The 26,093-nt window shown below is 67.4% G+C and overlaps 1 protein-coding gene and 1 non-coding gene across 8 annotated transcripts; both read left to right on the top strand.

Moving 5' to 3' along the window:
• Positions 1–574: 574 nt before the first annotated feature.
• Positions 575–25,533, top strand: LOC119564254 (carcinoembryonic antigen-related cell adhesion molecule 3-like). Of its 7 annotated transcripts, XM_043534983.1 has the most exons (9): positions 579–773; positions 1,575–1,943; positions 8,770–9,138; positions 15,924–16,292; positions 23,078–23,446; positions 24,239–24,253; positions 24,287–24,370; positions 24,593–24,684; positions 25,284–25,533. In XM_043534983.1, exons 1-9 carry the CDS (start codon positions 719–721, stop codon positions 25,296–25,298), a joined length of 1,737 nt encoding a protein of 578 aa, XP_043390918.1. In that variant the 5' UTR covers positions 579–718; the 3' UTR covers positions 25,299–25,533. The 7 variants fall into 7 exon arrangements, with proteins under 7 accessions (XP_043390916.1, XP_043390919.1, XP_043390921.1 ...); XM_043534981.1 differs by lacking the exon at positions 24,593–24,684 and having other exon boundaries at positions 575–773; XM_043534982.1 differs by having other exon boundaries at positions 586–773; positions 24,239–24,370.
• LOC119564252 lies at positions 2,829–4,577 on the top strand. Its single transcript, XR_006287292.1, has 3 exons — positions 2,829–2,901; positions 3,125–3,216; positions 3,816–4,577. It is a non-coding gene; the product is annotated as an uncharacterized LOC119564252 (transcript).
• Positions 25,534–26,093: the final 560 nt, after the last annotated feature.

The raw sequence follows: 26,093 nt of genomic DNA, 5'->3' as shown, positions 1-26,093 counted from the left end.
GGTGTCTATGGGTGTGTGCGGGTGTGTGTGGGTGGGTGTGTCTGTGGGTGGGGGTGGGTGGACACACGTGGGCCCACAGGCGGGGTGGGATCAGGCTGCTCAGCCCAGCTCTGTGTCTGTCTGTGCCCAGGGGCCTCACACTCTGTCCTGTTCCCCCCCAGCCCCGGCCCATCCTGCCGGGGAGGGGCTTTGGCTCCCAGAAATGTCCCAGATTCCCATCAGTCTGGGCTCTCCCCCCCCACCCCCGCAGGGGTTTCCCGTGCCCCCCAATCCCTAACAGGGGGTTTGTCTCCCACTTCCCACGGGTGACTTCCGGGGATGAGCCCCCCCTCCACACAGCCTCCACTGGGGGGCAATATCTGGGAGGAACAGGGGGAGTAGGATTCCTGGAGGCTGGGGGGCCCTGCCCCCTTTCATGCACCAGCCCCCCAGGGGCCGATTTCTGCTCTGTGTGACCCCCCCACACACACATCTGCCAGGGCCAGACCCCTGTCGAAGGAGCAGCGGGGGCCCGTGTCTGGGTGGGGGCAGAGAGAGGGGCGGGTGAGTCCCTCCTCCCGGCAGTGGAGGCAGGCAGGGCTGGGGGGGGCAAGGGAGGTGCTTCGTGCCGGCTCCGCTCCCTCCCACTTCCCCTGTCTCTTCTCTTTGCCCCCAGCTGGGAACCAGGCGTCTCTGCTGTCCTGGCAGGTCCCGGCGGGTCCCGCAGCAGTGAAGGGCGATGGGGCGAATCCCCCACAGACCAGGCGGCCCTTGGACAGGGATTCTCCTGGCAGGTCAGAGAGGGAGAATGTGGGACCCAGGTGTCCGGGGCAAAAAGGGCTGCAATAAGAGCCAGTGTCAATCAAAGCGGAGGGGCTGTGGGTTGGGACTCAGGGGCACTGGCAGAGCTGGGCTAGGGGCACCCCAGGGCTGGAGTAGCCGGAGGGGGGCTCTGACGCTTCCTTTCCCAGGCTGGGTCCAACCCCACCCTCCCCCGAGGCTGTGCCCCAAAGCCGCGGGGACACGCACAGAAGCCCCGTTGTGTCCCGCAGCAGGGATCAGCTGTTTGCTTGTGTCTCTCTGTGCTAGAGAACTGGGGGACACACACCCAGGCCCCCCCCCCGCACTGAACTCCCTCCCCCCAGATCTAGCAGGCGGAACCAGAGCCAGGCAGAGACCCAGGGACCAGGCACCCCGTGGGGGGTGTGGGGAGAAGGGAGAAGACCCTTTCCCCCCCACCTCCCCCGGGTTCCTTCCTCCAAAGCGAAGGGGAAGTGAGCGGAGGAGGCTGGGAGGGGAAGACTGAGACCAGAAGGGCCCCATGGGGCTGCCCTGCCTGTGTGTCCGGACTCCAGGGTCCCCGCCCAGAGACGCCTCCCCTGGGTCGAGGCAGGTCCGGCTGCAGCAAAAGGCGGCGGGGCGGCACCTGGCAAGGGGTCCCTTGCAGCTGAGAGGGTGGAGCCGGGGTGGGGGGACCCAGGTGTCCCGGACACCAAGGACTGTAACAGGGGACAGTGCAAATGCAAACGGAGGGGCTGCAGGTCGGGAGTGAGGGGCACCAGTTAGTATCTGTCTCTCTGGTCTCCCCCCGGCAGCCTCCGTCCTGGGCTCCTGCCTGCAGCCGGTGCCGGCCCAGACCCCGGTGACCATCGTCCTCACCCCGCCGAGCCCCGCGGTGGGAGGGGGCGTCAGCCTGGCCCCGCAGAATCCACCACAGGACTTCGTGCTCTGCAGCTGGTTCCGATCAGCGACCGCCACTGACGGAAACAGCCAGATCCTCACCTACTATCCACAAACACCCCCCGTCCAGACCAAGGACTGGGCCCACACGGGGCGGGAGACAGCGGGGCCGGGCTGCGCCCTGCACATCGCGGGGTTAACGCTCAAGGACACCGGGAACTACACGGTGCTGATTCAGAGCCCGACTAGGCCTGTCCTCGCCACGGTGCATCTGCCCGTCTCTGGTAAGTGCCACCCCCGCGCCCTGCCCCTTCCCCATCCCCGCCCCAGCGATGGGCTCTCGGCCTCTCCCCCGGGGATGAACCTGGCTGGGTCATGGGGGGGACCTGCCCCCAAACACAGACCCTGCCCTGTATGTGGCATCCCACCCCCCTGCCCCCAAGAGATGATGACCCCCCAATACACAGTGATGTGGGGCTCTGGGCCCCCAGACGCCTGCTCCCTGAGCTGGGAGCCAGGACTGAATATGGATGGGGAGTGACCCCCCAGCCCCAACAGCTGCTGCTGTCGCAGTTGGTATAATCTGTATTAACCCCATTGTGCCGGCTCCACAGACCTCCCCACGCAGACCCCACTCCCCTGCCCTGCCCGGATCGAACCCAGGAGTCCCGGCTCCCAGCCCCTCCTGCTCTAACCCACCAGCCCCCACTCCCCTCCCAAAGCTGGGGAGAGAACCCAGGAGTCCTGGATCCCAGAGCCCCACTCTTTCCCATGTTGCTGTGTAGCCCTACAATAAAGTCTCACTACGGCCACCAGGGAGCTGGGTCTGAATCCTCCACAGGGCTGTGGGGCAGGAGCCCCGTAGAGCGAGGGCTCCCCTGGGGTCGGGAGGGATCCAACTGCTCCCCCCAGTGACGCTCTCTCTGTTCCCAGATGGAAGAACGTGCTGCAGACACAGGGATCCCAGTCCTGGCACCAATGCCCCAGAGCAGCACTAGGGGCCCAGGCTGCAGGGAGCGGCGTTGGGGGATTGTTACTGACCGTCTGATCCAACCCTCCCCACATCTCTCCTTCAGACACCCCTCGTCCAGGTCTCTCTGCCGGGGCCGTCGCCCCTCGTCCAGGTCTCTCTGCCGGGGCCGTCGCCCCTCGTCCAGGTCTCTCTGCCGGGGGCCGTCGCTGGGATCGTCATCGGGTCACTGGCGGGGTCGGCGCTGGTCGGAGTCGGGGCCTATTTCCTCTGTGAGTAACACCCGGCCGCCCTGGGAGAGCCAGGACTCCTGGGTTCTCTCCCAGCTCTGGGAGGGGACTTGGGTCTAGTGGTTAGAGTGGTGGTTGGGGGGAGGAAGCCAGGACTCCTGGGTTCTCTCCCTGGCTCTGGGAGGGGAGTGGGGTCTCGTGGTTAGAGCAGGGGGGGGCTGGGAGCCAGGACCCCAATTCCAGCATCTCTGATGATTCCTCCCAGACTCTCGCTGCCGGAACGAGACCCCCAGGGAGAATGGGGCACCCGTCCTGGTGTACGAGAACCTGCCCCTGGCAGCCAGGGCAGGGCCAGTGGTGAGTGACAAGGCTCCAGTCCTGTCCCTTATTCCAGTCACGCCCCCTCCTGAGTCCCAACCCGCAGCCCCCAGCCAGTTTACCCTGTCCCCCCTGGGCGGGGGTGGGGGAGGGTTACACAAACCCTGGGTCCCACTGACTCTCCCAGGGTCCCTCCCCCCACCCCGAGCTTGGCTGGAGGGTTTGAGGGGGGGTCTCTATGGTCTGGTGCTAAAGCCCCTCTTGCCTGTCTCCCCCGGCCCAGCCCGGGAGCCCCCCTGACCCCAGCCCCACATACCAGGTGCGCACCGGCCCCTTGCGCTGTATCCTCCCCCTGAGGGGGGTTCGGACCCAGTGGGGGGAGGGGGGAGGTGCCCCCCAGAAGCCCTATGGCTGAGAACGGGGCTGGTTAACACATCCCAGAGCAGGGGGGAGCAGAGTGAGCCAGAAGGGGACCAGCCGGGAGCCTCAGGGCTGAGGGGAGGCGCTATGGGGGGCCCAGCACTGGGAGGGGGAGGATGGGCCCCTGGTGTAGGAGGGCTGTTGGGGTCCCACGGGGGGGGAGGGGACTGGGCCCTCCCCTGGGGCGTTTCTGGCTGAATCGTCCCCGTTTCGCCCAGACACTGCAGCCCTGACAGCAGGACGTGTACAAGGAGCTGAAGAAGTGATGCCCCCTCCTGCCCCCCAGTGCATGCTGGGAGGGGCCCGGTGCATGCTGGGAAAGGCGCGTCCCCGAGCCTGGGTCCCGCCGCCTGGGGACGTCCCGCCGATGAAGCGTTAAAGGGCAGGAACAGCCACCGCCCGGCCCGGGGGGTCCGTCCGTCCAGGCTGCTTCCCTGGCGCCCATCACCGCAGCGTCTGGGCCCCTCCAAAGAAATCAGAAACTCGGCGCCTGTGAGTGGCTCTGGCTCCATTGTGCCCAGCACAGTATTTGGGAGCCCACCTCTGCCACCGGCTTGGTGACGTCTCAGGACCAAACACCCCCCAGCCTGGGGGCACGTGCCCTGTTTTCTGCCCATCTGACCTGAGCCTGGCGCGCTGAGCTGTGTCCCACCCCAGGCCGCGGGAGCTCCCCACTGCACAGAGGGGCCCGGGCGGCTCAGTGACCAGCCTGGGTCCCATGGGGAGTCTGTGGGGCTACAGGGACTCAGACCCGGGTCTCCCCAGTGCCCGACTGGTGCCCAAACCAGGGCCAGGGGTCCTCGCCCAGGGCTTCCCCCCGCACCCCACACACACTTCCTGGTGTTTGTTCTAAGCCTGCCGCCCATTCCTGTCATTTCCCGACCCCTAGTCCTTGTGTTTCGAGGAGTAAATAACAGGAGCCTCCAGCGGCTCCTTCTCCAGCTCTGGGCTCCAGTCAATAAACTCAGCCTGGTTGTCTCTGTAAGGCCTGGCCGTGCTGGGGCCGAGTGGGGCGCTGGCTGGGGGGTCACTGCTCAGCTGAGGGATCCTAGTCCATGGGGGCAGCGGAGCTGGGAACTCTGCCAGTGGGCAGCGCTAGGGGCTGGGCACCCCAGGGGGATCATGGGCGATTGGGGGGCGCTGATCGCTGACCTGTCGAGGGCTGAGCGGGGAGGGGGGTTGTGCTGTCCATGGAGGGGGGGTCGGGGGTCTGACCCCCAGCAAGGCCAGACAAGGCTCCTCACAGCGGGGCAGGGGGTCACGGGGGGGCCTCCCAGCCTGGCACCCCAGGAAGCGTCACACGGCGCAGCCCAGGGGTGCAGGGGGAGCAGAGAGAGAGCAAAGGCCCCACATGTGGCCTCCATGGACCCTGTGATTATGGCCCCGCAGCTGGGCCGTGCCCTCTGCACCCTGTTGTGTTATAACCTGGTCCCGGGCAGGGTACCCCCAGGTAGGGTTCCCAGGTGTCCGGCTTTCGACCGGACAGTAAAAGCCTGGTCGGCGGCGCTGCGGGGCTAAGGCAGGTTCCCTGCCTGCCCTGGCTCCGTGCGGTTCCTGGAAGTGGCCGGCATGTGCGGCTCCTAGGTGCAGGGGCGGCCATAGGGCTCCGCGAACTGCCCCCTCTCCGAGCGCTGGCTCCACACTCCGAGGTGGCGGGGCCTGCGGGTGGGGGCAGAGCTCGGAGCCGCCCCTGGAATTGTGCCGCCCCAAACACGTGCTTGTTTGCTGGTGCCGAGAGCCGGTCCTGCCCTGGCCGGGCTGACGCCTAGGGGGCTGCAGGAACACGCCGGGCTCTTCCCAGGCGCCGGCTGAGGTCAGGTCTGCCCGGAGACCACAACCTGAACCCCCTCCCACACCCCAAGCCCTGTCCAGCCCTGTGACAGTGGGGCAGAGCGAGCGACGGAGGGAGGGGGGATGGAGTGAGTGGGGTGGGGGCCTCGGGGAAGGGGTGGGGCTGGGGCAAGGGTGTGGTTTTGTGCAATTAAAAAGTTGGCAACCCACACCCAGGCCCTGGGCGCAGGCCATCCCTGCAGGCTGGGGGCTCCGGGCAGGGCCCCCCCAGGCGGCGGGCCGTCCCTGCAGGCTGGGGGCTCCGGGCAGAGTCCAGGGGTCGCTGGCGCGATGCTGGCGCCAGCAGGGCCAAGGGGACCCGGGTGCGTCTGGCCCTTTGCTGCCCCCTGCTGGCGAAGCGCGGCCCAGCCCCCCGCAGGGATCAGCCGGACAGGGGCTGCCCTGGGAGGGAGCTCTCTGCCCCCCTCCTGGGGAGCCAGGGGATGGCCCCGCTGGGCCAGGCCTGATTTGCGTCCCTGGGCTGGGACCCTCTGGGCTTTGCCCCTTCGTTGCAGGCGGGGGCCGGGCTGGGTGGTGAGGCCCAGGGAGCTGTCAGCTTACGGTGCCCCAGGAGACGGTGTGTCCAGCTGGGGGTGTCTGTGTCCGGCTGGGGGTGTGTCCAGCTGGGGGTGTGTCCGGCTGGGGGTGTCTGTGTCTGGCTGGGAGGTGTCCGGCTGGGGGTGTCTGTGTCAGGCTGGGGGGTGTCTGTGTCAGCCTGGGGGTGTGTCCGGCTGGGGGTGTCTGTGTCCGGCTGGGGTTGTCTGTGTCTGGCTGGGGGTGTGTCCGGCTGGGGGTGTCTGTGTCCGCCTGGGGGTGTCTGTGTCACGCTGGGGGTGTCTGTGTCCGGCTGGGGGTGTCTGTGTCCGGCTGTTGCCTGTTTCTGCTGCTTCCTGCTCCCCACGGGCCCTGTCTCTCCCCTGGGCTCCTCTCCTCAGTGACTCAGACTTTCCTCCTGGCCCTGCCCTGTCTGACCGCACGGGGCGGGGTCATGTGACCCTTTCTGGCAATCTTCACAGGGAGGGTTGGGGCCCGTGTCCAGCCAACCCCTGCCCCTGACTCCCCCCCTCGACCCCCACAAGGGCTGGGGGGGGGGCCTCAGCCTGGCCCTGCAGCCGCCTGCGCAGAACGTGGAACCCGACGGCGCCACCCCCAGCCCCGCTCGGCCCAAGAGCCCCGGGGGCAGTGACCATGGGCCGGCGGCTCCCCGACCCCCCGGGGCAACGCTCCGCAACGCTGGGAACCGCAGGACGCAGCGAGTTGGACGGGCTGACACTGATGTGACCCCCCCGGCCCCGTGTGTGTGTGTGTCCCTGCGCCCCCTGCTGGACGGGATGGGCCCTGCTGTGGGGGTGTGTGTGTATGACTCTGTGTGTGTGTATGAGTGTGGCGGTGTGTATGGGTGTGGGTGTTTGGGAGGATGGGTGGGTGGGTAGGTGAGTGGATGTGTGTGGGGTGTGTGTGTGGGTGTGTATGGTGTGTACCGTGGGGGTGTCTATGGGTGTGTGTATAGTGTGTGTGGGGGTGTATGGGTGTGTGGGTGGGTGGCGTGTGTGTGTATGGGGTGTCTGTGCGGGTGTGTATGGTGGGGGTGTGGGGGTGTGGGGAGTGTTTGTGGGTGTAGGTGTGGATGTGTGCAGGTGTGTGGGTGTGTATCGTGGGGGTGTCTATGGGTGTGTGTGCGGGCGTGTGTGGATGGGGGGGTGGGGTGTGTGGGGGTGTATGGTGTGTATCGTGGGGGTGTCTATGGGTGTGTGCGGGTGTGTGTGGGTGGGTGTGTCTGTGGGTGGGGGTGGGTGGACACACGTGGGCCCACAGGCGGGGTGGGATCAGGCTGCTCAGCCCAGCTCTGTGTCTGTCTGCGCCCAGGGGCCTCACACTCTGTCCTGTTCCCCCCCAGCCCCGGCCCATCCTGCCGGGGAGGGGCTTTGGCTCCCAGAAATGTCCCAGATTCCCATCAGTCTGGGCTCTGCCCCCCCCCCCCGCAGGGGTCTCCCGTGCCCCCCACTCCCTAACAGGGGGTTTGTCTCCCACTTCCCACGGGTGACTTCCAGGGATGAGCCCCCCCTCCACACAGCCTCCACTGGGGGGCAATATCTGGGGGGAACAGGGGGAGTAGGATTCCTGGAGGCTGGGGGGCCCTGCCCCCTTTCATGCACCAGCCCCCCAGGGGCCGATTTCTGCTCTGTGTGACCCCCACACACACACACACACATCTGCCAGGGCCAGACCCCTGTCGAAGGAGCAGCGGAGGCCCGGATTGCTGCACCCCCCCGCCCCTGTGTCTGGGTGGGGGCAGAGAGAAGGGCGGGTGAGTCCCTTCCCCGGGCTGTGGAGGCAGGCAGGGCTGGGGGGGGCAAGGGAGGTGCTTCGTTCCAGCTCCGCTCCCTCCCACTTCCCCTGTCTCTTCTCTTTGCCCCCAGCTGGGAACCAGGCGTCTCTGCTGTCCTGGCAGGTCCCGGCGGGTCCCGCAGCAGTGAAGGGCGATGGGGCGAATCCTCCACAGACCAGGCGGCCCTTGGACAGGGATTCTCCTGGCAGGTCAGAGAGGGAGAATGTGGGACCCAGGTGTCCGGGGCAAAAAGGGCTGCAATAAGAGCCAGTGTCAATAAAAGCGGAGGGGCTGTGGGTCGGGACTCAGGGGCACCGGCAGAGCTGGGCTAGGGGCACTCTAGGGCTGGAGTAGCCGGAGGGGGGCTCTGACGCTTCCTTTCCCAGGCTGGGTCCAACCCCACCCTCCCCCGAGGCTGTGCCCCAAAGCCGCGGGGACACGCACAGAAGCCCCGTTGTGTCCCGCAGCAGGGATCAGCTGTTTGCTTGTGTCTCTCTGTGCTAGAGAACTGGGGGACACACACCCAGGCCCCCCCGGCCCCGCACTGAACTCCCTCCCCCCAGATCTAGCAGGCGGAACCAGAGCCAGGCAGAGACCCAGGGACCAGGCACCCCGTGGGGGGTGGGGGGAGAAGGGAGAAGACCCTTTCCCCCCCACCTCCCCCGGGTTCCTTCCTCCAAAGCGAAGGGGAAGTGAGCGGAGGAGGCTGGGAGGGGAAGACTGAGACCAGAAGGGCCCCATGGGGCTGCCCTGCCTGTGGGTCCGGACTCCAGGGTCCCCGCCCAGAGATGCCTCCCCTGGGTCGAGGCAGGTCCGGCTGCAGCAAAAGGCGGCGGGGCGGCACCTGGCGAGGGGTCCCTTGCAGCTGAGAGGGTGGAGCCGGGGTGGGGGTACCCAGGTGTCCCGGACACCAAGGACTGTAACAGGGGACAGTGCAAATGCAAACGGAGGGGCTGCAGGTCGGGAGTGAGGGGCACCAGTTAGTATCTGTCTCTCTGGTCTCCCCCCGGCAGCCTCCGTCCTGGGCTCCTGCCTGCAGCCGGCGCCGGCCCAGACCCCGGTGACCATCGTCCTCACCCCGCCGAGCCCCGCGATGGGAGGGGGCGTCAGCCTGGCCCCGCAGAATCCACCACAGGACTTCGTGCTCTGCAGCTGGTTCCGATCAGCGACCGCCACTGATGGAAACAGCCAGATCCTCACCTACTACCCACAAACACCCCCCGTCCAGACCAAGGACTGGGCCCACACGGGGCGGGAGACTGCGGGGCCGGGCTGCGCCCTGCACATCGCGGGGTTAACGCTCAAGGACACCGGGAACTACACGGTGCTGATTCAGAGCCCGACTAGGCCTGTCCTCGCCACGGTGCATCTGCCCGTCTCTGGTAAGTGCCACCCCCGCGCCCTGCCCCTTCCCCATCCCCGCCCCAGCGATGGGCTCTCGGCCTCTCCCCCGGGGATGAGCCTGGCTGGGTCATGGGGGGGACCTGCCCCCAAACACAGACCCTGCCCTGTATGTGGCATCCCACCCCCCTGCCCCCAAGAGATGATGACCCCCCAATACACAGAGATGTGGGGCTCTGGGCCCCCAGACGCCCGCTCCCTGAGCTGGGAGCCAGGACTGAATATGGATGGGGAGTGACCCCCCAGCCCCAACAGCTGCTGCTGTCGCAGTTGGTATAATCTGTATTAACCCCATTGTGCCGGCTCCACAGACCTCCCCACGCAGACCCCACTCCCCTGCCCTGCCCGGATCGAACCCAGGAGTCCCGGCTCCCAGCCCCTCCTGCTCTAACCCACCAGCCCCCACTCCCCTCCCAGAGCTGGGGAGAGAACCCAGGAGTCCTGGATCCCAGAGCCCCACTCTTTCCCATGTTGCTGTGTAGCCCTACAATAAAGTCTCACTACGGCCACCAGGGAGCTGGGTCTGAATCCTCCACAGGGCTGTGGGGCAGGAGCCCCGTAGAGCGAGGGCTCCCCTGGGGTCGGGAGGGATCCAACTGCTCCCCCCAGTGACGCTCTCTCTGTTCCCAGATGGAAGAACGTGCTGCAGACACAGGGATCCCAGTCCTGGCACCAATGCCCCAGAGCAGCACTAGGGGCCCAGGCTGCAGGGAGCGGCGTTGGGGGATTGTTACTGACCGTCTGATCCAACCCTCCCCACATCTCTCCTTCAGACACCCCTCGTCCAGGTCTCTCTGCCGGGGCCGTCGCCCCTCGTCCAGGTCTCTCTGCCGGGGCCGTCGCTGGGATCGTCATCGGGTCACTGGCGGGGTCGGCGCTGGTCGGAGTCGGGGCCTATTTCCTCTGTGAGTAACACCCGGCCGCCCTGGGAGAGCCAGGACTCCTGGGTTCTCTCCCAGCTCTGGGAGGGGACTTGGGTCTAGTGGTTAGAGTGGTGGTTGGGGGGAGGAAGCCAGGACTCCTGGGTTCTCTCCCTGGCTCTGGGAGGGGAGTGGGGTCTCGTGGTTAGAGCAGGGGGGGGCTGGGAGCCAGGACCCCAATTCCAGCATCTCTGATGATTCCTCCCAGACTCTCGCTGCCGGAACGAGACCCCCAGGGAGAATGGGGCACCCGTCCTGGTGTACGAGAACCTGCCCCTGGCAGCCAGGGCAGGGCCAGTGGTGAGTGACAAGGCTCCAGTCCTGTCCCTTATTCCAGTCACGCCCCCTCCTGAGTCCCAACCCGCAGCCCCCAGCCAGTTTACCCTGTCCCCCCTGGGCGGGGGTGGGGGAGGGTTACACAAACCCTGGGTCCCACTGACTCTCCCAGGGTCCCTCCCCCCACCCCGAGCTTGGCTGGAGGGTTTGAGGGGGGGTCTCTATGGTCTGGTGCTAAAGCCCCTCTTGCCTGTCTCCCCCGGCCCAGCCCGGGAGCCCCCCTGACCCCAGCCCCACATACCAGGTGCGCACCGGCCCCTTGCGCTGTATCCTCCCCCTGAGGGGGGTTCGGACCCAGTGGGGGGAGGGGGGAGGTGCCCCCCAGAAGCCCTATGGCTGAGAACGGGGCTGGTTAACACATCCCAGAGCAGGGGGGAGCAGAGTGAGCCAGAAGGGGACCAGCCGGGAGCCTCAGGGCTGAGGGGAGGCGCTATGGGGGGCCCAGCACTGGGAGGGGGAGGATGGGCCCCTGGTGTAGGAGGGCTGTTGGGGTCCCACGGGGGGGGAGGGGACTGGGCCCTCCCCTGGGGCGTTTCTGGCTGAATCGTCCCCGTTTCGCCCAGACACTGCAGCCCTGACAGCAGGACGTGTACAAGGAGCTGAAGAAGTGATGCCCCCTCCTGCCCCCCAGTGCATGCTGGGAGGGGCCCGGTGCATGCTGGGAAAGGCGCGTCCCCGAGCCTGGGTCCCGCCGCCTGGGGACGTCCCGCCGATGAAGCGTTAAAGGGCAGGAACAGCCACCGCCCGGCCCGGGGGGTCCGTCCGTCCAGGCTGCTTCCCTGGCGCCCATCACCGCAGCGTCTGGGCCCCTCCAAAGAAATCAGAAACTCGGCGCCTGTGAGTGGCTCTGGCTCCATTGTGCCCAGCACAGTATTTGGGAGCCCACCTCTGCCACCGGCTTGGTGACGTCTCAGGACCAAACACCCCCCAGCCTGGGGGCACGTGCCCTGTTTTCTGCCCATCTGACCTGAGCCTGGCGCGCTGAGCTGTGTCCCACCCCAGGCCGCGGGAGCTCCCCACTGCACAGAGGGGCCCGGGCGGCTCAGTGACCAGCCTGGGTCCCATGGGGAGTCTGTGGGGCTACAGGGACTCAGACCCGGGTCTCCCCAGTGCCCGACTGGTGCCCAAACCAGGGCCAGGGGTCCTCGCCCAGGGCTTCCCCCCGCACCCCACACACACTTCCTGGTGTTTGTTCTAAGCCTGCCGCCCATTCCTGTCATTTCCCGACCCCTAGTCCTTGTGTTTCGAGGAGTAAATAACAGGAGCCTCCAGCGGCTCCTTCTCCAGCTCTGGGCTCCAGTCAATAAACTCAGCCTGGTTGTCTCTGTAAGGCCTGGCCGTGCTGGGGCCGAGTGGGGCGCTGGCTGGGGGGTCACTGCTCAGCTGAGGGATCCTAGTCCATGGGGGCAGCGGAGCTGGGAACTCTGCCAGTGGGCAGCGCTAGGGGCTGGGCACCCCAGGGGGATCATGGGCGATTGGGGGGCGCTGATCGCTGACCTGTCGAGGGCTGAGCGGGGAGGGGGGTTGTGCTGTCCATGGAGGGGGGGTCGGGGGTCTGACCCCCAGCAAGGCCAGACAAGGCTCCTCACAGCGGGGCAGGGGGTCACGGGGGGGCCTCCCAGCCTGGCACCCCAGGAAGCGTCACACGGCGCAGCCCAGGGGTGCAGGGGGAGCAGAGAGAGAGCAAAGGCCCCACATGTGGCCTCCATGGACCCTGTGATTATGGCCCCGCAGCTGGGCCGTGCCCTCTGCACCCTGTTGTGTTATAACCTGGTCCCGGGCAGGGTACCCCCAGGTAGGGTTCCCAGGTGTCCGGCTTTCGACCGGACAGTAAAAGCCTGGTCGGCGGCGCTGCGGGGCTAAGGCAGGTTCCCTGCCTGCCCTGGCTCCGTGCGGTTCCTGGAAGTGGCCGGCATGTGCGGCTCCTAGGTGCAGGGGCGGCCATAGGGCTCCGCGAACTGCCCCCTCTCCGAGCGCTGGCTCCACACTCCGAGGTGGCGGGGCCTGCGGGTGGGGGCAGAGCTCGGAGCCGCCCCTGGAATTGTGCCGCCCCAAACACGTGCTTGTTTGCTGGTGCCGAGAGCCGGTCCTGCCCTGGCCGGGCTGACGCCTAGGGGGCTGCAGGAACACGCCGGGCTCTTCCCAGGCGCCGGCTGAGGTCAGGTCTGCCCGGAGACCACAACCTGAACCCCCTCCCACACCCCAAGCCCTGTCCAGCCCTGTGACAGTGGGGCAGAGCGAGCGACGGAGGGAGGGGGGATGGAGTGAGTGGGGTGGGGGCCTCGGGGAAGGGGTGGGGCTGGGGCAAGGGTGTGGTTTTGTGCAATTAAAAAGTTGGCAACCCACACCCAGGCCCTGGGCGCAGGCCATCCCTGCAGGCTGGGGGCTCCGGGCAGGGCCCCCCCAGGCGGCGGGCCGTCCCTGCAGGCTGGGGGCTCCGGGCAGAGTCCAGGGGTCGCTGGCGCGATGCTGGCGCCAGCAGGGCCAAGGGGACCCGGGTGCGTCTGGCCCTTTGCTGCCCCCTGCTGGCGAAGCGCGGCCCAGCCCCCCGCAGGGATCAGCCGGACAGGGGCTGCCCTGGGAGGGAGCTCTCTGCCCCCCTCCTGGGGAGCCAGGGGATGGCCCCGCTGGGCCAGGCCTGATTTGCGTCCCTGGGCTGGGACCCTCTGGGCTTTGCCCCTTCGTTGCAGGCGGGGGCCGGGCTGGGTGGTGAGGCCCAGGGAGCTGTCAGCTTACGGTGCCCCAGGAGACGGTGTGTCCAGCTGGGGGTGTCTGTGTCCGGCTGGGGGTGTGTCCAGCTGGGGGTGTGTCCGGCTGGGGGTGTCTGTGTCTGGCTGGGAGGTGTCCGGCTGGGGGTGTCTGTGTCTGGCTGGGGGGTGTCTGTGTCAGCCTGGGGGTGTGTCCGGCTGGGGGTGTCTGTGTCCGGCTGGGGGTGTCTGTGTCTGGCTGGGGTGTGTCCGGCTGGGGGTGTCACGCTGGGGGTGTCTGTGTCACGCTGGGGGTGTCTGTGTCCGGCTGGGGGTGTCTGTGTCCGGCTGTTGCCTGTTTCTGCTGCTTCCTGCTCCCCACGGGCCCTGTCTCTCCCCTGGGCTCCTCTCCTCAGTGACTCAGACTTTCCTCCTGGCCCTGCCCTGTCTGACCGCACGGGGCGGGGTCATGTGACCCTTTCTGGCAATCTTCACAGGGAGGGTTGGGGCCCGTGTCCAGCCAACCCCTGCCCCTGACTCCCCCCCTCGACCCCCACAAGGGCTGGGGGGGGGGCCTCAGCCTGGCCCTGCAGCCGCCTGCGCAGAACGTGGAACCCGACGGCGCCACCCCCAGCCCCGCTCGGCCCAAGAGCCCCGGGGGCAGTGACCATGGGCCGGCGGCTCCCCGACCCCCCGGGGCAACGCTCCGCAACGCTGGGAACCGCAGGACGCAGCGAGTCGGACGGGCTGACACTGATGTGACCCCCCCGGCCCCGTGTGTGTGTGTGTCCCTGCGCCCCCTGCTGGACGGGATGGGCCCTGCTGTGGGGGTGTGTGTGTATGACTCTGTGTGTGTGTATGAGTGTGGCGGTGTGTATGGGTGTGGGTGTTTGGGAGGATGTGTGGGTGGGTAGGTGAGTGGATGTGTGTGGGGTGTGTGTGTGGGTGTGTATGGTGTGTACCGTGGGGGTGTCTATGGGTGTGTGTATAGTGTGTGTGGGGGTGTATGGGTGTGTGGGTGGGTGGCGTGTGTGTGTATGGGGTGTCTGTGCGGGTGTGTATGGTGGGGGTGTGGGGGTGTGGGGAGTGTTTGTGGGTGTAGGTGTGGATGTGTGCAGGTGTGTGGGTGTGTATCGTGGGGGTGTCTATGGGTGTGTGTGCGGGCGTGTGTGGATGGGGGGGTGGGGTGTGTGGGGGTGTATGGTGTGTATCGTGGGGGTGTCTATGGGTGTGTGCGGGTGTGTGTGGGTGGGTGTGTCTGTGGGTGGGGGTGGGTGGACACACGTGGGCCCACAGGCGGGGTGGGATCAGGCTGCTCAGCCCAGCTCTGTGTCTGTCTGCGCCCAGGGGCCTCACACTCTGTCCTGTTCCCCCCCAGCCCCGGCCCATCCTGCCGGGGAGGGGCTTTGGCTCCCAGAAATGTCCCAGATTCCCATCAGTCTGGGCTCTGCCCCCCCCCCCCGCAGGGGTCTCCCGTGCCCCCCACTCCCTAACAGGGGGTTTGTCTCCCACTTCCCACGGGTGACTTCCAGGGATGAGCCCCCCCTCCACACAGCCTCCACTGGGGGGCAATATCTGGGGGGAACAGGGGGAGTAGGATTCCTGGAGGCTGGGGGGCCCTGCCCCCTTTCATGCACCAGCCCCCCAGGGGCCGATTTCTGCTCTGTGTGACCCCCACACACACACACACACATCTGCCAGGGCCAGACCCCTGTCGAAGGAGCAGCGGAGGCCCGGATTGCTGCACCCCCCCGCCCCTGTGTCTGGGTGGGGGCAGAGAGAAGGGCGGGTGAGTCCCTTCCCCGGGCTGTGGAGGCAGGCAGGGCTGGGGGGGGCAAGGGAGGTGCTTCGTTCCAGCTCCGCTCCCTCCCACTTCCCCTGTCTCTTCTCTTTGCCCCCAGCTGGGAACCAGGCGTCTCTGCTGTCCTGGCAGGTCCCGGCGGGTCCCGCAGCAGTGAAGGGCGATGGGGCGAATCCTCCACAGACCAGGCGGCCCTTGGACAGGGATTCTCCTGGCAGGTCAGAGAGGGAGAATGTGGGACCCAGGTGTCCGGGGCAAAAAGGGCTGCAATAAGAGCCAGTGTCAATAAAAGCGGAGGGGCTGTGGGTCGGGACTCAGGGGCACCGGCAGAGCTGGGCTAGGGGCACTCTAGGGCTGGAGTAGCCGGAGGGGGGCTCTGACGCTTCCTTTCCCAGGCTGGGTCCAACCCCACCCTCCCCCGAGGCTGTGCCCCAAAGCCGCGGGGACACGCACAGAAGCCCCGTTGTGTCCCGCAGCAGGGATCAGCTGTTTGCTTGTGTCTCTCTGTGCTAGAGAACTGGGGGACACACACCCAGGCCCCCCCGGCCCCGCACTGAACTCCCTCCCCCCAGATCTAGCAGGCGGAACCAGAGCCAGGCAGAGACCCAGGGACCAGGCACCCCGTGGGGGGTGGGGGGAGAAGGGAGAAGACCCTTTCCCCCCCACCTCCCCCGGGTTCCTTCCTCCAAAGCGAAGGGGAAGTGAGCGGAGGAGGCTGGGAGGGGAAGACTGAGACCAGAAGGGCCCCATGGGGCTGCCCTGCCTGTGGGTCCGGACTCCAGGGTCCCCGCCCAGAGATGCCTCCCCTGGGTCGAGGCAGGTCCGGCTGCAGCAAAAGGCGGCGGGGCGGCACCTGGCGAGGGGTCCCTTGCAGCTGAGAGGGTGGAGCCGGGGTGGGGGTACCCAGGTGTCCCGGACACCAAGGACTGTAACAGGGGACAGTGCAAATGCAAACGGAGGGGCTGCAGGTCGGGAGTGAGGGGCACCAGTTAGTATCTGTCTCTCTGGTCTCCCCCCGGCAGCCTCCGTCCTGGGCTCCTGCCTGCAGCCGGCGCCGGCCCAGACCCCGGTGACCATCGTCCTCACCCCGCCGAGCCCCGCGATGGGAGGGGGCGTCAGCCTGGCCCCGCAGAATCCACCACAGGACTTCGTGCTCTGCAGCTGGTTCCGATCAGCGACCGCCACTGATGGAAACAGCCAGATCCTCACCTACTACCCACAAACACCCCCCGTCCAGACCAAGGACTGGGCCCACACGGGGCGGGAGACTGCGGGGCCGGGCTGCGCCCTGCACATCGCGGGGTTAACGCTCAAGGACACCGGGAACTACACGGTGCTGATTCAGAGCCCGACTAGGCCTGTCCTCGCCACGGTGCATCTGCCCGTCTCTGGTAAGTGCCACCCCCGCGCCCTGCCCCTTCCCCATCCCCGCCCCAGCGATGGGCTCTCGGCCTCTCCCCCGGGGATGAGCCTGGCTGGGTCATGGGGGGGACCTGCCCCCAAACACAGACCCTGCCCTGTATGTGGCATCCCACCCCCCTGCCCCCAAGAGATGATGACCCCCCAATACACAGAGATGTGGGGCTCTGGGCCCCCAGACGCCCGCTCCCTGAGCTGGGAGCCAGGACTGAATATGGATGGGGAGTGACCCCCCAGCCCCAACAGCTGCTGCTGTCGCAGTTGGTATAATCTGTATTAACCCCATTGTGCCGGCTCCACAGACCTCCCCACGCAGACCCCACTCCCCTGCCCTGCCCGGATCGAACCCAGGAGTCCCGGCTCCCAGCCCCTCCTGCTCTAACCCACCAGCCCCCACTCCCCTCCCAGAGCTGGGGAGAGAACCCAGGAGTCCTGGATCCCAGAGCCCCACTCTTTCCCATGTTGCTGTGTAGCCCTACAATAAAGTCTCACTACGGCCACCAGGGAGCTGGGTCTGAATCCTCCACAGGGCTGTGGGGCAGGAGCCCCGTAGAGCGAGGGCTCCCCTGGGGTCGGGAGGGATCCAACTGCTCCCCCCAGTGACGCTCTCTCTGTTCCCAGATGGAAGAACGTGCTGCAGACACAGGGATCCCAGTCCTGGCACCAATGCCCCAGAGCAGCACTAGGGGCCCAGGCTGCAGGGAGCGGCGTTGGGGGATTGTTACTGACCGTCTGATCCAACCCTCCCCACATCTCTCCTTCAGACACCCCTCGTCCAGGTCTCTCTGCCGGGGCCGTCGCCCCTCGTCCAGGTCTCTCTGCCGGGGCCGTCGCTGGGATCGTCATCGGGTCACTGGCGGGGTCGGCGCTGGTCGGAGTCGGGGCCTATTTCCTCTGTGAGTAACACCCGGCCGCCCTGGGAGAGCCAGGACTCCTGGGTTCTCTCCCAGCTCTGGGAGGGGACTTGGGTCTAGTGGTTAGAGTGGTGGTTGGGGGGAGGAAGCCAGGACTCCTGGGTTCTCTCCCTGGCTCTGGGAGGGGAGTGGGGTCTCGTGGTTAGAGCAGGGGGGGGCTGGGAGCCAGGACCCCAATTCCAGCATCTCTGATGATTCCTCCCAGACTCTCGCTGCCGGAACGAGACCCCCAGGGAGAATGGGGCACCCGTCCTGGTGTACGAGAACCTGCCCCTGGCAGCCAGGGCAGGGCCAGTGGTGAGTGACAAGGCTCCAGTCCTGTCCCTTATTCCAGTCACGCCCCCTCCTGAGTCCCAACCCGCAGCCCCCAGCCAGTTTACCCTGTCCCCCCTGGGCGGGGGTGGGGGAGGGTTACACAAACCCTGGGTCCCACTGACTCTCCCAGGGTCCCTCCCCCCACCCCGAGCTTGGCTGGAGGGTTTGAGGGGGGGTCTCTATGGTCTGGTGCTAAAGCCCCTCTTGCCTGTCTCCCCCGGCCCAGCCCGGGAGCCCCCCTGACCCCAGCCCCACATACCAGGTGCGCACCGGCCCCTTGCGCTGTATCCTCCCCCTGAGGGGGGTTCGGACCCAGTGGGGGGAGGGGGGAGGTGCCCCCCAGAAGCCCTATGGCTGAGAACGGGGCTGGTTAACACATCCCAGAGCAGGGGGGAGCAGAGTGAGCCAGAAGGGGACCAGCCGGGAGCCTCAGGGCTGAGGGGAGGCGCTATGGGGGGCCCAGCACTGGGAAGGGGAGGATGGGCCCCTGGTGTAGGAGGGCTGTTGGGGTCCCACGGGGGGGGAGGGGACTGGGCCCTCCCCTGGGGCGTTTCTGGCTGAATCGTCCCCGTTTCGCCCAGACACTGCAGCCCTGACAGCAGGACGTGTACAAGGAGCTGAAGAAGTGATGCCCCCTCCTGCCCCCCAGTGCATGCTGGGAGGGGCCCGGTGCATGCTGGGAAAGGCGCGTCCCCGAGCCTGGGTCCCGCCGCCTGGGGACGTCCCGCCGATGAAGCGTTAAAGGGCAGGAACAGCCACCGCCCGGCCTGGGGGGTCCGTCCGTCCAGGCTGCTTCCCTGGCGCCCATCACCGCAGCGTCTGGGCCCCTCCAAAGAAATCAGAAACTCGGCGCCTGTGAGTGGCTCTGGCTCCATTGTGCCCAGCACAGTATTTGGGAGCCCACCTCTGCCACCGGCTTGGTGACGTCTCAGGACCAAACACCCCCCAGCCTGGGGGCACGTGCCCTGTTTTCTGCCCATCTGACCTGAGCCTGGCGCGCTGAGCTGTGTCCCACCCCAGGCCGCGGGAGCTCCCCACTGCACAGAGGGGCCCGGGCGGCTCAGTGACCAGCCTGGGTCCCATGGGGAGTCTGTGGGGCTACAGGGACTCAGACCCGGGTCTCCCCAGTGCCCGACTGGTGCCCAAACCAGGGCCAGGGGTCCTCGCCCAGGGCTTCCCCCCGCACCCCACACACACTTCCTGGTGTTTGTTCTAAGCCTGCCGCCCATTCCTGTCATTTCCCGACCCCTAGTCCTTGTGTTTCGAGGAGTAAATAACAGGAGCCTCCAGCGGCTCCTTCTCCAGCTCTGGGCTCCAGTCAATAAACTCAGCCTGGTTGTCTCTGTAAGGCCTGGCCGTGCTGGGGCCGAGTGGGGCGCTGGCTGGGGGGTCACTGCTCAGCTGAGGGATCCTAGTCCATGGGGGCAGCGGAGCTGGGAACTCTGCCAGTGGGCAGCGCTAGGGGCTGGGCACCCCAGGGGGATCATGGGCGATTGGGGGGCGCTGATCGCTGACCTGTCGAGGGCTGAGCGGGGAGGGGGGTTGTGCTGTCCATGGAGGGGGGGTCGGGGGTCTGACCCCCAGCAAGGCCAGACAAGGCTCCTCACAGCGGGGCAGGGGGTCACGGGGGGGCCTCCCAGCCTGGCACCCCAGGAAGCGTCACACGGCGCAGCCCAGGGGTGCAGGGGGAGCAGAGAGAGAGCAAAGGCCCCACATGTGGCCTCCATGGACCCTGTGATTATGGCCCCGCAGCTGGGCCGTGCCCTCTGCACCCTGTTGTGTTATAACCTGGTCCCGGGCAGGGTACCCCCAGGTAGGGTTCCCAGGTGTCCGGCTTTCGACCGGACAGTAAAAGCCTGGTCGGCGGCGCTGCGGGGCTAAGGCAGGTTCCCTGCCTGCCCTGGCTCCGTGCGGTTCCTGGAAGTGGCCGGCATGTGCGGCTCCTAGGTGCAGGGGCGGCCATAGGGCTCCGCGAACTGCCCCCTCTCCGAGCGCTGGCTCCACACTCCGAGGTGGCGGGGCCTGCGGGTGGGGGCAGAGCTCGGAGCCGCCCCTGGAATTGTGCCGCCCCAAACACGTGCTTGTTTGCTGGTGCCGAGAGCCGGTCCTGCCCTGGCCGGGCTGACGCCTAGGGGGCTGCAGGAACACGCCGGGCTCTTCCCAGGCGCCGGCTGAGGTCAGGTCTGCCCGGAGACCACAACCTGAACCCCCTCCCACACCCCAAGCCCTGTCCAGCCCTGTGACAGTGGGGCAGAGCGAGCGACGGAGGGAGGGGGGATGGAGTGAGTGGGGTGGGGGCCTCGGGGAAGGGGTGGGGCTGGGGCAAGGGTGTGGTTTTGTGCAATTAAAAAGTTGGCAACCCACACCCAGGCCCTGGGCGCAGGCCATCCCTGCAGGCTGGGGGCTCCGGGCAGGGCCCCCCCAGGCGGCGGGCCGTCCCTGCAGGCTGGGGGCTCCGGGCAGAGTCCAGGGGTCGCTGGCGCGATGCTGGCGCCAGCAGGGCCAAGGGGACCCGGGTGCGTCTGGCCCTTTGCTGCCCCCTGCTGGCGAAGCGCGGCCCAGCCCCCCGCAGGGATCAGCCGGACAGGGGCTGCCCTGGGAGGGAGCTCTCTGCCCCCCTCCTGGGGAGCCAGGGGATGGCCCCGCTGGGCCAGGCCTGATTTGCGTCCCTGGGCTGGGACCCTCTGGGCTTTGCCCCTTCGTTGCAGGCGGGGGCCGGGCTGGGTGGTGAGGCCCAGGGAGCTGTCAGCTTACGGTGCCCCAGGAGACGGTGTGTCCAGCTGGGGGTGTCTGTGTCCGGCTGGGGGTGTGTCCAGCTGGGGGTGTGTCCGGCTGGGGGTGTCTGTGTCTGGCTGGGAGGTGTCCGGCTGGGGGTGTCTGTGTCTGGCTGGGGGGTGTCTGTGTCAGCCTGGGGGTGTGTCCGGCTGGGGGTGTCTGTGTCCGGCTGGGGGTGTCTGTGTCTGGCTGGGGTGTGTCCGGCTGGGGGTGTCTGGCTGGGGGTGTCTGTGTCACGCTGGGGGTGTCTGTGTCCGGCTGGGGGTGTCTGTGTCCGGCTGTTGCCTGTTTCTGCTGCTTCCTGCTCCCCACGGGCCCTGTCTCTCCCCTGGGCTCCTCTCCTCAGTGACTCAGACTTTCCTCCTGGCCCTGCCCTGTCTGACCGCACGGGGCGGGGTCATGTGACCCTTTCTGGCAATCTTCACAGGGAGGGTTGGGGCCCGTGTCCAGCCAACCCCTGCCCCTGACTCCCCCCCTCGACCCCCACAAGGGCTGGGGGGGGGGCCTCAGCCTGGCCCTGCAGCCGCCTGCGCAGAACGTGGAACCCGACGGCGCCACCCCCAGCCCCGCTCGGCCCAAGAGCCCCGGGGGCAGTGACCATGGGCCGGCGGCTCCCCGACCCCCCGGGGCAACGCTCCGCAACGCTGGGAACCGCAGGACGCAGCGAGTTGGACGGGCTGACACTGATGTGACCCCCCCGGCCCCGTGTGTGTGTGTGTCCCTGCGCCCCCTGCTGGACGGGATGGGCCCTGCTGTGGGGGTGTGTGTGTATGACTCTGTGTGTGTGTATGAGTGTGGCGGTGTGTATGGGTGTGGGTGTTTGGGAGGATGGGTGGGTGGGTAGGTGAGTGGATGTGTGTGGGGTGTGTGTGTGGGTGTGTATGGTGTGTACCGTGGGGGTGTCTATGGGTGTGTGTATAGTGTGTGTGGGGGTGTATGGGTGTGTGGGTGGGTGGCGTGTGTGTGTATGGGGTGTCTGTGCGGGTGTGTATGGTGGGGGTGTGGGGGTGTGGGGAGTGTTTGTGGGTGTAGGTGTGGATGTGTGCAGGTGTGTGGGTGTGTATCGTGGGGGTGTCTATGGGTGTGTGTGTGGGCGTGTGTGGATGGGGGGGTGGGGTGTGTGGGGGTGTATGGTGTGTATCGTGGGGGTGTCTATGGGTGTGTGCGGGTGTGTGTGGGTGGGTGTGTCTGTGGGTGGGGGTGGGTGGACACACGTGGGCCCACAGGCGGGGTGGGATCAGGCTGCTCAGCCCAGCTCTGTGTCTGTCTGTGCCCAGGGGCCTCACACTCTGTCCTGTTCCCCCCCAGCCCCGGCCCATCCTGCCGGGGAGGGGCTTTGGCTCCCAGAAATGTCCCAGATTCCCATCAGTCTGGGCTCTGCCCCCCCCCCCGCAGGGGTCTCCCGTGCCCCCCACTCCCTAACAGGGGGTTTGTCTCCCACTTCCCACGGGTGACTTCCAGGGATGAGCCCCCCCTCCACACAGCCTCCACTGGGGGGCAATATCTGGGGGGAACAGGGGGAGTAGGATTCCTGGAGGCTGGGGGGCCCTGCCCCCTTTCATGCACCAGCCCCCCAGGGGCCGATTTCTGCTCTGTGTGACCCCCACACACACACACACACATCTGCCAGGGCCAGACCCCTGTCGAAGGAGCAGCGGAGGCCCGGATTGCTGCACCCCCCCGCCCCTGTGTCTGGGTGGGGGCAGAGAGAAGGGCGGGTGAGTCCCTTCCCCGGGCTGTGGAGGCAGGCAGGGCTGGGGGGGGCAAGGGAGGTGCTTCGTTCCAGCTCCGCTCCCTCCCACTTCCCCTGTCTCTTCTCTTTGCCCCCAGCTGGGAACCAGGCGTCTCTGCTGTCCTGGCAGGTCCCGGCGGGTCCCGCAGCAGTGAAGGGCGATGGGGCGAATCCTCCACAGACCAGGCGGCCCTTGGACAGGGATTCTCCTGGCAGGTCAGAGAGGGAGAATGTGGGACCCAGGTGTCCGGGGCAAAAAGGGCTGCAATAAGAGCCAGTGTCAATAAAAGCGGAGGGGCTGTGGGTCGGGACTCAGGGGCACCGGCAGAGCTGGGCTAGGGGCACTCTAGGGCTGGAGTAGCCGGAGGGGGGCTCTGACGCTTCCTTTCCCAGGCTGGGTCCAACCCCACCCTCCCCCGAGGCTGTGCCCCAAAGCCGCGGGGACACGCACAGAAGCCCCGTTGTGTCCCGCAGCAGGGATCAGCTGTTTGCTTGTGTCTCTCTGTGCTAGAGAACTGGGGGACACACACCCAGGCCCCCCCGGCCCCGCACTGAACTCCCTCCCCCCAGATCTAGCAGGCGGAACCAGAGCCAGGCAGAGACCCAGGGACCAGGCACCCCGTGGGGGGTGGGGGGAGAAGGGAGAAGACCCTTTCCCCCCCACCTCCCCCGGGTTCCTTCCTCCAAAGCGAAGGGGAAGTGAGCGGAGGAGGCTGGGAGGGGAAGACTGAGACCAGAAGGGCCCCATGGGGCTGCCCTGCCTGTGGGTCCGGACTCCAGGGTCCCCGCCCAGAGATGCCTCCCCTGGGTCGAGGCAGGTCCGGCTGCAGCAAAAGGCGGCGGGGCGGCACCTGGCGAGGGGTCCCTTGCAGCTGAGAGGGTGGAGCCGGGGTGGGGGTACCCAGGTGTCCCGGACACCAAGGACTGTAACAGGGGACAGTGCAAATGCAAACGGAGGGGCTGCAGGTCGGGAGTGAGGGGCACCAGTTAGTATCTGTCTCTCTGGTCTCCCCCCCCGCAGCCTCCGTCCTGGGCTCCTGCCTGCAGCCGGCGCCGGCCCAGACCCCGGTGACCATCGTCCTCACCCCGCCGAGCCCCGCGATGGGAGGGGGCGTCAGCCTGGCCCCGCAGAATCCACCACAGGACTTCGTGCTCTGCAGCTGGTTCCGATCAGCGACCGCCACTGATGGAAACAGCCAGATCCTCACCTACTACCCACAAACACCCCCCGTCCAGACCAAGGACCGGGCCCACACGGGGCGGGAGACAGCGGGGCCGGGCTGCGCCCTGCACATCGCGGGGTTAACGCTCAAGGACACCGGGAACTACACGGTGCTGATTCAGAGCCTGACTAGGCCTGTCCTCGCCACGGTGCATCTGCCCGTCTCTGGTAAGTGCCACCCCCGCGCCCTTCCCCTTCCCCATCCCCGCCCCAGCGATGGGCTCTCGGCCTCTCCCCCGGGGATGAACCTGGCTGGGTCATGGGGGGGACCTGCCCCCAAACACAGACCCTGCCCTGTATGTGGCATCCCACCCCCCTGCCCCCAAGAGATGATGACCCCCCAATACACAGAGATGTGGGGCTCTGGGCCCCCAGACGCCCGCTCCCTGAGCTGGGAGCCAGGACTGAATATGGATGGGGAGTGACCCCCCAGCCCCAACAGCTGCTGCTGTCGCAGTTGGTATAATCTGTATTAACCCCATTGTGCCGGCTCCACAGACCTCCCCACGCAGACCCCACTCCCCTGCCCTGCCCGGATCGAACCCAGGAGTCCCGGCTCCCAGCCCCTCCTGCTCTAACCCACCAGCCCCCACTCCCCTCCCAGAGCTGGGGAGAGAACCCAGGAGTCCTGGATCCCAGAGCCCCACTCTTTTCCATGTTGCTGTGTAGCCCTACAATAAAGTCTCACTACGGCCACCAGGGAGCTGGGTCTGAATCCTCCACAGGGCTGTGGGGCAGGAGCCCCGTAGAGCGAGGGCTCCCCTGGGGTCGGGAGGGATCCAACTGCTCCCCCCAGTGACGCTCTCTCTGTTCCCAGATGGAAGAACGTGCTGCAGACACAGGGATCCCAGTGCTGGCACCAATGCCCCAGAGCAGCACTAGGGGCCCAGGCTGCAGGGAGCGGCGTTGGGGGATTGTTACTGACCGTCTGATCCAACCCTCCCCACATCTCTCCTTCAGACACCCCTCGTCCAGGTCTCTCTGCCGGGGCCGTCGTCCCTCGTCCAGGTCTCTCTGCCGGGGCCGTCGCTGGGATCGTCATCGGGTCACTGGCGGGGGCGGCGCTGGTCGGAGTCGGGGCCTATTTCCTCTGTGAGTAACACCCGGCCGCCCTGGGAGAGCCAGGACTCCTGGGTTCTCTCCCAGCTCTGGGAGGGGACTTGGGTCTAGTGGTTAGAGTGGTGGTTGGGGGGAGGAAGCCAGGACTCCTGGGTTCTCTCCCTGGCTCTGGGAGGGGAGTGGGGTCTCGTGGTTAGAGCAGGGGGGGCTGGGAGCCAGGACCCCAATTCCAGCATCTCTGATGATTCCTCCCAGACTCTCGCTGCCGGAACGAGACCCCCAGGGAGAATGGGGCACCCGTCCTGGTGTACGAGAACCTGCCCCTGGCAGCCAGGGCAGGGCCAGTGGTGAGTGACAAGGCTCCAGTCCTGTCCCTTATTCCAGTCACGCCCCCTCCTGAGTCCCAGCCCGCAGCCCCCAGCCAGTTTACCCTGTCCCCTCTGGGCGGGGGTGGGGGAGGGTTACACAAACCCTGGGTCCCACTGACTCTCCCAAAGTCCCTCCCCCAACCCCGAGCTTGGCTGGAGGGGTTGGGGGGGGGTCTCTATGGTCCGGTGCTAAAGCCCCTCTTGCCTGTCTCCCCCGGCCCAGCCCGTGAGCCCCCCTGACCCCAGCCCCACATACCTGGTGCGCACCGGCCCCTTGCGCTGTATCCTCCCCCTGAGGGGGGTTCGGACCCAGTGGGGGGAGGGGGGAGGTGCCCCCCAGAAGCCCTATGGCTGAGAACGGGGCTGGTTAACACATCCCAGAGCAGGGGGGAGCAGAGTGAGCCAGAAGGGGACCAGCCGGGAGCCTCAGGGCTGAGGGGAGGCGCTATGGGGGGCCCAGCACTGGGAGGGGGAGGATGGGCCCCTGGTGTAGGAGGGCTGTTGGGGTCCCACGGGGGGGGAGGGGACTGGGCCCTCCCCTGGGGCGTTTCTGGCTGAATCGTCCCCGTTTCCCCCAGACACTGCAGCCCTGACAGCAGGACGTGTACAAGGAGCTGAAGAAGTGATGCCCCCTCCTGCCCCCCAGTGCATGCTGGGAGGGGCCCGGTGCATGCTGGGAAAGGCGCATCCCCGAGCCTGGGTCCCGCCGCCCGGGGACGTCCCGCCGATGAAGCGTTAAAGGGCAGGAACAGCCACCGCCCGGCCCGGGGGGTCCGTCCGTCCAGGCTGCTTCCCTGGCGCCCATCACCGCAGCGTCTGGGCCCCTCCGAGGCCTCGTTCCCACCCCTGTGGGGGGCTGGGCCATTGTCCCCACTGCACAGAGGGGCCCGGGCGGCTCAGTGACCAGCCTGGGTCCCATGGGGAGTCTGTGGGGCTACAGGGACTCAGACCCGGGTCTCCCCAGTGCCCGACTGGTGCCCAAACCAGGGCCAGGGGTCCCCGCCCAGGGCTTCCCCCCGCACCCCCCACACGCTTCCTGGTGTTTGTTCTAAGCCTGCCGCCCATTCCTGTCATTTCCCGACCCCTAGTCCTTGTGTTTCGAGGAGTAAATAACAGGAGCCTCCAGCGGCTCCTTCTCCAGCTCTGGGCTCCAGTCAATAAACTCAGCCTGGTTGTCTCTGTAAGGCCTGGCCGTGCTGGGGCCGAGTGGGGCGCTGGCTGGGGGGTCACTGCTCAGCTGAGGGGTCCTAGTCCATGGGGGCAGCGGAGCTGGGAACTCTGCCAGTGGGCAGCGCTAGGGGCTGGGCACCCCAGGGGGATCATGGGCGATTGGGGGGCGCTGATCGCTGACCTGTCGAGGGCTGAGCGGGGAGGGGGGTTGTGCTGTG

Source organism: Chelonia mydas, chromosome 24, assembly GCF_015237465.2.
Source record: "Chelonia mydas isolate rCheMyd1 chromosome 24, rCheMyd1.pri.v2, whole genome shotgun sequence".
NCBI classification, from domain to species: Eukaryota; Metazoa; Chordata; order Testudines; family Cheloniidae; genus Chelonia; species Chelonia mydas.
Note: the sequence above shows the minus strand (reverse complement) of the source record. Positions and strands in the feature narration are given on the sequence as shown.

Excerpts from the sequence above, each read along its gene's own strand:
- LOC119564254 (XM_043534980.1), top strand. The coding sequence starts at position 719 with ATGGGGCGAATCCCCCACAGACCAGGCGGCCCTTGGACAGGGATTCTC. Across the intron at positions 774-1,574 it reads GACAGGGATTCTCCTGGCAG|CCTCCGTCCTGGGCTCCTGC; the intron begins GTCAGAGAGGGA and ends TCCCCCCGGCAG. Across the intron at positions 23,447-24,238 it reads GGTGCATCTGCCCGTCTCTG|ACACCCCTCGTCCAGGTCTC; the intron begins GTAAGTGCCACC and ends TCTCTCCTTCAG.